The 9,968-nt window shown below is 46.5% G+C and overlaps 1 protein-coding gene across 1 annotated transcript; it reads right to left on the bottom strand.

Annotated features, from left to right (window-relative positions):
- Positions 1–3,158: 3,158 nt before the first annotated feature.
- On the bottom strand, positions 3,159–4,484 carry LOC125528891 (uncharacterized protein At4g15970-like). Its single transcript, XM_048693311.1, has 2 exons — positions 4,312–4,484; positions 3,159–4,175 (listed from the first exon to the last, which is right to left on the bottom strand). Exons 1-2 carry the CDS (start codon positions 4,441–4,443, stop codon positions 3,321–3,323), a joined length of 987 nt encoding a protein of 328 aa, XP_048549268.1. The 5' UTR covers positions 4,444–4,484; the 3' UTR covers positions 3,159–3,320.
- Positions 4,485–9,968: the final 5,484 nt, after the last annotated feature.

Below are 9,968 nucleotides of genomic sequence, written 5' to 3' on the forward strand. Positions count from 1 at the left end.
CCCGGAAGCCGCCGTCGGGCCCCTCCGCACCGGCTACCGATGGCGCCTCCGTCCCGAAGCTGCAGCCGAACATAAACATCTCCTCCACTCCTCCACGGTGATCCATCCTCTCTCTCCCAACTCTCTGTTTTTCTTTTTTTTAATCTATAAACTGGGTAGATGCAAAAAAGCTGTTGCATAGATAGAGGAATCGATGGGTCAATTTGTTAGATGGATGGATAGATTGATTGTTCAATTTGTCACATGAATGGGTGGATTGATTGTTCAATTTGTCACATGGATGGAAGGATTGATTGTTTTATTTTGTTTGATGGATGGATTGTGCTAGAATTTTTTTTTGTTGATATTGTCAATACTACTGCATATTGGTGCTATTGCCGGAACTTGGCTTTGGCTCACATTTGACAAGATATTGTTCGAAACAACAAAGTGTTAACAATTCATCAAACAGTTTCTGTCAAGTGGTGCTATAGACATTTCGGCACACAACTCTTTCCAGAATCTCAAACTGGAATCTCATAAAAGAACTCGACGCCAGATTCTGGGGGAAGCAGATTCTCGCAAAATTTTCTAGAATCTTGATTCTGCAGAATCCCGGGTGAAAAGAACTGGGCCATAGTAGGACATCATTAATTCTTGATCTAATTTGGCAAAAGTTATAGCTCAAGCTCTAGCGGTCCAACCGTAAGGCTGGTCGTAATGGTAGTATCATAGCTAGTATCATGCATGCCAACTAGGCAATTTTGATGAATTGTTATAGCATTAAATGAAGAAAGAGAGGGTGGAGTATCATATCATGATACCGTATCATAATAAATGTTATGCTACTTTGTGTCATGCATGGCAATAAATAGAGTACTACATGATACTAATATATGATACTATGCATTAGGGAGGTAGTATCATACACTAGTATCATATGCATGATAGTAGTATATGATACTCCCCATTACAACCAGCCTAAACGTGCATCAACAAATATCAGAGGAGCGATTGTTTGCCAGGTGCCTTTTGTCTTTGACCTCAAAATTACACAGAGAACAAGTGAATGACATACTCAACAGAAACGACACCTTCGGGCATTTTTTTGATGCAAAATCACCAAAGATCAATGTTATCCAACATATCCCTCTCAATACAGCACAATGTCTTCTATCTTTTGACATAGTTGATCTCAAATAGTTTTTTTAGTAATTTTAGTTTTGAGAAACATCTTTCAGCAGATGGTATAGTCACAGGGAATTTTAAGAGAATTCAATAAGCACTGGACACATTTTGATAGCAATCTGCAGCTGTAACAAAATCAAACATCTCATCTGCTGAAATGAATCTATTTGGCAAAGTCATTTTGAAGCAATGCTACAATCAGCAGAATATATCTTCTTTTTTTCTTCGAAAAGGGGGTATGCCCCAACCTCTGCATCTGAATGATGCATACGGCTAATATTATTAATAAGCAAAATATCCAACAAAGGTCTCCAAGTCTCGAATAAAAAAAGGTAAAAAAAACTCCACAAGAGCTGAAAAGGAAAAGCTACAACCGGTTGGCAAAGAAGGATAAGAGCACTACATGCCTATCCTATTACATGACCGCCATCCAAACCGGTTGAAAATACCCCGAGCTACCATCTCCCATCGGGTAGACGTAGTAATCAAACGTTCCCTGGCCTCCGTCGGAGTGAGTAGCGACCACATACGGATCAACGCCGTGGCTCTGAATATAACCTGCAGAAAATGAATATTTGTTGTTATGTTAAAACCAAATCATTTCTGCAATTTCAGATTGCCCATAATAAAGCACACACTCCCACACGAATGTGTCGTGCTGTATCAAAATTTATCCCATCAAGCCACGTCCCAAATAAAGTATTGATGGAATTCGGTGGTGTAATGTTAAAAGCAATGTGGACCGACCGCCACATCTATTTTTGCTAAGGGACAATCCAGAAAGAGATGTTTGATGGATTCGTGTTGGCCGCAGAAACTACATCTGGTAGATCATGTCCAATTGCGTTTTGCTAAGTTATCCTTCGTTAAAATAACTTGTTTATGCACAAACCACATAAACACTTTGATCTTTAAAGGAATTTTGACTTTCTAAACATGTTTCTATTTAGGAATCACACTAGAGTTGATAACATCCAAATACATGGAATATATCTAACTGAAATTTTATGTACAAAAAGAGAGGAATCAAGCAGGTCAAACATCATAACAGAAATAAATAGGCAAGGCCAAAGAATTGAGATCTAGAAATTGCATGAATGGGGAATGGCGAATCTGGGCACATGCTGCGGGCTGTTGCTCTTGCGGTACTGCAAGGGTGGTGTATTGCTTGCCTCCGCTAACCTGGGGCCCTTGGGGTATTTATAGGAAGAGAGAAGCCGAAGAAATCCATCTGATGCTCATACAATGGAAAATTCATTGATTAACTTGGGGAATTGGGGTCCTGGGCTCATAGGAACTTGGGATAATCAATTGGTGAAGACTGAAGAAGACGATGGTGGCTGGGAGACGAACGAGCCGGCGGCGTCTTTCTCGGAGATAACGAAGGAAAAGGGATTGCGTCGTGTGTGAGTTTCCCCAGTTCTTCTGATCTTCTCTCTTCATGGGCTGGGCCTGCTACCTTGCGTACTAGAATTTGTTTAGGAATATGTATATACTGCTATGCACAGGGTATGGGCCCCTGATTGGGCTGGTCCCTAGGCCGTCGCACTCGTCGCCATGGCCAAGGGCCGGCCCTGGCCAGGGCTCCGCCCGGGATGCTACTCGTCCCATAAGCGGATCATAGCCAGACACCAGAATCCTGGAGTCTGACATAGGCATCCCCAGATGGGAAATGGGGAAGGAGGCAAGCCTGCAGTTGAGATTGTCAGAAAACCTATGTTGCTCGGCAGGCGAGTAACCTAAGTAAGCCATGATGGCATTCCCTAAAAAAAGTAGGATGGCGTGCGATATAGCTAAAGGAGGGAAAAAATATAACGAGCTCATCCATGTTACGCTCACTCTGGTCTGTAACAACATAAGAGAACTGATACAATACGGCCCGTCGTTAGCAGCGGATGATAGAGCAGAGGAGGCCATGAGGGCATGCTTCAAGATGGTATTTCTCTCAACATAATCATTAGCCACATGAGTTAAAGTGATAGTATTTGATATCAGGGTCTCCACACCCCAATTTATTGTTCCATGGCAACGCACCGATGTTCAACTAGTCTAGGTAGACAAGGGAGAACCCAACAATTGCAGAGGTCAATCTTTTCCGGTAAAACAAGGAAGCAAACCAAGCAGGCAGCCAGCGATGACCGAAGAAAGTTTGATCAGTAGGTGAGCGCGGTGCTGTTGGCGCCGAGCAGCAGCTGCTGCGCCTTAAACTGCCTCCACTCGTCGAGCACGGCGTTGAGCCTGTCGATCTTGTCCTGCAGGCCGTGGATGCAGGCTGCGTGGAAGGTGCATATCTCATGGAAGTTGAACTTCTTCCACGCCTCGCACGCGCTATGGAAGTAGGTAGTGTCCACGAGCTGCACGGTCGCCCCGTGCCTTGCAGCCAGCTCGTGCTTCATCTCTCTGAACACCACCTGGTCGTTCTCCCCGGGCCACCGCGTCCTCGCCTCGTACCAGTCCCTGAAGAACGCCAGGGACGCCGCGGTCGGCCTCGCGTACACAAACCCGCCGTTGGCGGCCTTGTCGAGGTCGTACGGGTTGGTGCCGAAATGGTTGTCGCAGCCGAGGGTGATGTCGGCGCCGACCGGGATGCGCAGCAGCGGGTTTCGGAACCACAAGATGTCCAAGTCAGTAAAGAGGAAGGAGTAGCCGAGCGCGAGCACCCGCGCCTGGAACCTGTTGCGTGCCCACATCATGTCCACGTAGTCCTTGTCATAGAACATGAGCTCCGTGCCATTGGGGGCGGCGCCGTTCGCGCCGGAGAGCAGGTGGCAGAGCGGGTGCATGCGCCGGCACCGCTCGAGCCCCTTGGGGTCGGTGGCCACCACCACCAGGTGCTTCAGAAGGGGCTCCGTCCTCACGCCGGTGCGGAGGCTGTCCAGCAACATCTGGAGGAGCGAGCCGGGCAGCGCATGCGCCTCGTTGGCGAAGGCCAAGATGACGGTCTTGTCCTCCATGGACGCGCTCCGAAGCAGCTCCGCGAGCCCGTCGTCATCGCTTGCGACCGCGGCCTACACGCGCGAACGCGATCGATGGTTTCAGTTCAGACATGCGATAAGACAAAGAATCGAAACAAAAGAGAACTGATGTACTCCCTTAGTGATCTAAACGATGTTATATTTTATTACGGAGGGAGTATGTACGAACCGTGCTGAGCTTCCTGATGCCAGCATCTGCGATGGTGTAGGGGCACGGAGCAGACGGTAGCAGCAGCGCGACAAAGGCTGCCATGGCCGCTGCCCCCAGAACGAAGCACAGCAAATTCGTCACCGAGGTCATGGCCAGTGAAGTGATCCTAGGAAAGTCCGAAACCTCCGAGAGTGCAGTCCAGAGTGCACTACTGTGTACGGACGCGAGGCCCTGTGCCTGTTATAAACCTCGTCGATGCCGAGATTCCTGTCAGAAATCAAGGAAAAAAGAAAAGAAAATGGAGACGTTGTGGCAATTAAAGCCATGGTTGACTCAGATTTCATCTGAGAAGTAAAATATATGGGATGAGATCGGATATTTGATTCTGAGTACGGCTTCCTGAAATCATCACCGTCCACTAGCATATGGATCTGTGCTGGTTGATGTATTTCTGCAGATATAGCAGATGTATTGATACGGGCAAATAAAGCCAGCTCGTGGGCGCATTAAATGAGATGACAGCTGGTCAGGTGAGGCGGAACCATCCAGTAATTTACCTGAGCTGCCTCCTTACCGACCTGCACTTAGGCCCTGTTTGGTTCATAAGTTCTAGGACTTTTTTTAGTCCTAACTTATAAGTCTCAAGTCCTTAAAAAGTCCTTACCTGTTTGGTTCCTGGGACTTATAAGTTTCTATAAGACCATATTACAACTATAAGTCCCTATAAGTCCCTCCTTGAGAGTCTTATTTCATAAGTCCCAAATGCCCACTTTAAGTCCCTATAAGTCCCTCCTGTTTGGTTTACATGGGACTTATAGGGACTTATTTAAGTCCCTAGACCAATAAGTCCCTGGAAACAAACACCCTCTTATTATATCTCGCACATCGTTGGACAATCTTGTACAAGTGCAGCCGTTTGCAAGCAAGAACAATTGACATTTGCTGCAAAAGAACACCCGCGGTGACGACTCTTCGAATTTCAGTCATGGATTTCTGTCCCTTGTACACTGTTACGTAGAGTAAGAGACCACATCAGCATCACTAATTACTCCCTCCATTTACTTAGGCTGGTCATAGTGGGGAGTAACTTATACTAGTGTCATGCATATGACACTAGTCTAAGTTACTATCTTCATAGTGCAAAGTAACATGGTAGTAGTGTCATAGATGACTTCATTTATTAGCTTATAGACTCATTCTTTCTCGGGAAGCGTTATGTTACAGTAACATATTATGTTACTCTAAACATCTCTCTCCTCATTAAATATATGCCACATAAGCAAAAAAAAATTAAAGTGCGCTATGTTACTACCTAAGTTACTCCCACTATGACTAGCCTTATACAAGGTCACAGTGGGAGTAACATAGATGATAACATCACACATCTCTAGACAAAACAGATGATGTGGCAAGTAATTAATGAGGAAAGAGAGACATGCGGTAACATAGCTAGTTACAGGATTGCATACTGTCGACTCGGGTTTACAGGATCGCATGTGGATCGGCGATATCCACGGCCATCTCAGTCCGGCTACTGCTATCGAGTACTTTGACCTATGGCGCCGCTTGCAGACCATCGTCCTTTCTCAAGAGCCCGATATCATCTCTTGGCGCTGGACGAAGAGCGTACTCCGCTTCCTCTTGCTACAACGCCTTATTCACCGGCTCTACGTCCTCCGAGCATTGGTATCTCATCTAGGAATCTGCGGGCCCACTCTCTGTCAAGTTCTTCCTCTACCTCGCCTCTGCTAACCGATGTTGGACGGCGGATCGGCTCGCAAGACGCGGTCTTCCTCATGAGCCTGCTTGCGTCCTATGCTCCCAGCATGACGAGACCCTCCACCACCTCTTGGTTGGGTGTGTTTTCTCCCGCATCATCTGGCACGGCATCCTCTCCTGGTGTTGCTCTGTGATCCCCGTGCCGGATGGCATCATCGACTTCCTGAGCTGGCTCAGCACTGCTATCAACTCTGTTGCAATGGAGAATCAGCGTGGGCTTTCCACTATTGCCGCCCTTACGGCCTGGTCCATCTGGCGTCACCGCAATGCGGCCATCTTCGACAAAATTCCGCCCTCCTCCGCCTCCCTCCTGATGTCGATCAAGGACGACGCCCGCTCCTGGGCCCTTGCAGGAGTCAAAGGACTCAACAACATTATCCCTGTAATGTAGCCTAGGTTATCTGGGCTGAGCAACCCATCTCATGCTCTCTTTGTATCATGTGCACGCCTTGTAGTGTACGTGACCATGATGCCACTCTGTATGTTCTAACCCCTTCTATCAATGCAATGATACGCTAACAGTAGCATATTCGAGAAAAAACATAGCTAGTTACTGTAACATCGCACATACTAAGACAAGATGAGTCTTCAAGCTAATAAATGAAGTATTGCATGACACCACATATATGTTACTCCCCACCATAGAGGTAGAAACATAGAGTAGTAATATATGCATGTTACTAGTTTAAGTTATTACCCATTGTGACTAGTCTATAAGGCTGGACATAGCGGGGGTAACTTAGGTAGTAACTTAACACCCCAAGACAATTTTACTTATGTGGCAAGTATTTAATGAGGAGAGAGGTGTTTGGAGTAACATAATACGTTACTGTAACATAGCGCTTCCCGAGATAAAATGAGTCTATAAGGCAATAAATGAAACAATCTATGACACTACTACTAAGATACTATGCACTATGAAGGTAGTAACTTAGACTAGTGTCATATGCATGACACTAGTATAAGTTACTCCCCACTATGAGGCTAGTCATAGTGAGGGTAACTTAGGTAGTAACTTAACACATCCCAAGACAATTTTGCTTATGTGGCAAGTATTTAATAAGGAAAGAGGTGCTTGTGGTAACATAATATGTTACTGTAACATAGCGCTTCCTGAAGCAAAATGAGTCTATTAGCTAATAAATGAAGCAATCTATGACACTACTACTATATTACTTTGCACTATGGAGGTAGTAACTTAGACTAGTGTCATATGCATGACACTAGTATAAGTTACTCCTCACTATGACGAGCCTGGCCAGCCTAAGGCCACCAACAATAATCGAGGTAAAAATAATGATACTTTCTCGTACTAGCAACATATTTAATACTTATATGTATGTAGCCATAATGACAGTCAGTTACTTCCTCCACTCAGTTTTCTTGCATGCATGTGACGTATTAATGATCTCAATAAATAAAAAGAAAAGCTGACTAGCAAAGCACATATTAAGTTTTACATTGGTACCTAGCAAAGCACACATTGAGTTTGTGGCCACAGACCCATATTACAGGTACCAAGGTAGAAACTAATGGCCACTTAAGCCAATGTTGTAAACTAGTCTTTCTCCTTGCTTGACGTGTTAATTAATGTGTATTTTTCTTTCCAACGCACAATAAGACAACTCTCTCACTTCTCGTTGGTTGATTAATGTGGTGCATTAAAATGAAACCTTCTCACCCTCGCATGCATGCATGGGGTATTAATGTTCTCGGTTGTTAGTACGATGCAAACCTCATAAATTTTATCTTAATCTTTACTCTTAATGGAGCAGTTGGTAGCATGGTACTCCGGTTTTATTTTTGTTCGGTTTTTATTCGTCCCATCCCACCACCCCCACCAACTGGTTTTTCTCCTTTTTTATTAAAAACCAAATCTTATTGAAGAAGATATATTTTCCATGCTTAATTTGACAGGTTCTGATTCATTCCAATCACGTAAATAAATAGATAATTCAGAATTCAGAATTCTCACCATATATTTGAGATTACCTTCCTAAAATATAGACGTAATATTTTCCTCGATAACCTTTCAAAACAAAATGATATATTTCTCAAAAACAAATCATTAAGTCTACACACTATGTCTCGCCTCGCTCTGGTTAATTTTTTCTCACCGTTATATATTTGAACCGGATTTTATCAGTAAGATCAATTTTCGGTATAAATTTCATATGGAAAGAAATGGATCACGATAAATCTTTAAGTCGTTTCCTTTCCTACTCATTCCATCGATCGACAGGAAATCCCCCGCCCGCGCCCTCACCGATTTTTATTTCCATGTGACCTAATTCTCCCCACGCCCTGCCCCCTTTCCATCCCTCATGCTCCACCGCCCCCAGTACCACATGGACATGATTGCCGCCGCAGCCTCCCGATCTCCCTCTCCTCGCATCGCCGCCTGCGACGCAGCTTAACCACCGTCTCCACTGGCGCCTCGACGGTTGTGGCCTCCGCTCTAGATCCGTCCGCCGTTGATCCCATATCCATCCATCTGCCTGAGTAGAAGGCGGAGGGAGGCTGCTGGGGCCTGAGTGGTCCGACCAAGGGTGTGGCGCCCAGCTCCGACATGGTGGATGCACCGGTCTTGACGCCGATGCGCTGTCTCCTCGCCATCTTCGACCACAACCTTGCCTTGTCCGGCCGCTGCTCTGCCATCGTCGTCTTCGAGTCTCCCAGGACCACTGATAGGCTCGCCACCTCCGCTCACTGGTCCGCCATGTCTTCGATGTTCCCCGCATCCCGCCAGCGAGCCTCCTGCGGCCCGCACGTACTCATCGATCTCTCTTATCCCGCGACAGAGCTCGCCCCTATCCTCGCCGGCGCCATGACCGTCTTCCACATGGATCCTACCTCCTCTGCCAGCACTGACGGCGACCGCGGCCCCAAGCGCAGTGGCCACGAGTGCCATGAGGCTAGACAACTGGGACGAGGTCGAAGATTCCCAGCTCGGCCACCTCGACCTCCACCCTTGTTCTCGCACGCTGACGGTTCATCATCATGCATCGGGATGAGGCCGGAAGACCCGGCAGCCTTGGCGGAATAGGAAGAGGAGTCAAATGAGGCTGAGGGGAGCATGACAGAGCGCCCTCGCTGCACGAGATCAAGAACCAGTCTATTCAGAACGAACGAAGAGGCTCATCTCTATCCGCTTCGGTGTGGTGCCGGCAGTCGTTGCAGAGCCAAACACACCTGTCCAGGCTGCGGCATGGTCAGGGCTCCACAGTTTGTAGGGTGGATGGTTGCACGGGGCCATTCTTGCTGCTGGTGCCATGGGGCACCTTACGCGGCTCCTCCCCCGCATCCGGTGGAGCTGTGAACGGCTGCGTCCGCTCGGCTGCGTCGGCGTGTGTGTGTTCTGATGTGTGTGCGGTTGATGCTTTGCTGCTGTGGGCTGATGAACAGTGATCATGCATGCGTGTGCTAGAGTCTGCTCATGTGTGCATGTGCTAACACTACTAGGAAAAACCTTATACACAGAACTTTAGCAGTAACACGGGTCAAAGAAGCACGCTGGTGCTAAGTAGCAGTAGCACGCCTGTGCAAACCACGCTGTAGATAAAGTTTTAGCAGCAGCGCGTCTTGTTCTAAACACGTTACTACTAAAATTCCCACGGCTTAGCCGATAGGCTACAAATAGTAGTAGCGACCTATATCGAACCGCGCTACCGCTACTTTCTTTGTAGCAGCGCGTTTTAATCTAAACTCGCTACTGCTAAAGGATATAAAATTAAATGGAAAGCACATAGAAAGGTAATTGAAAATGAAAGAAATAGAATAAGGTGGAAGGAAAAAAATAAAATGTGAAGAAAACTAAATGAAAAAGGGGAAAAAAGAGAAAGGAGTAGCAGTAGCGTGTATCCCAGAACACGCTGTAGCTAACGTAGCAGTAGCGC

The sequence above is a fragment of the Triticum urartu genome, unplaced genomic scaffold (assembly GCF_003073215.2).
Source record: "Triticum urartu cultivar G1812 unplaced genomic scaffold, Tu2.1 TuUngrouped_contig_5187, whole genome shotgun sequence".
In the NCBI taxonomy this organism is placed as follows: Eukaryota; Viridiplantae; Streptophyta; class Magnoliopsida; order Poales; family Poaceae; genus Triticum; species Triticum urartu.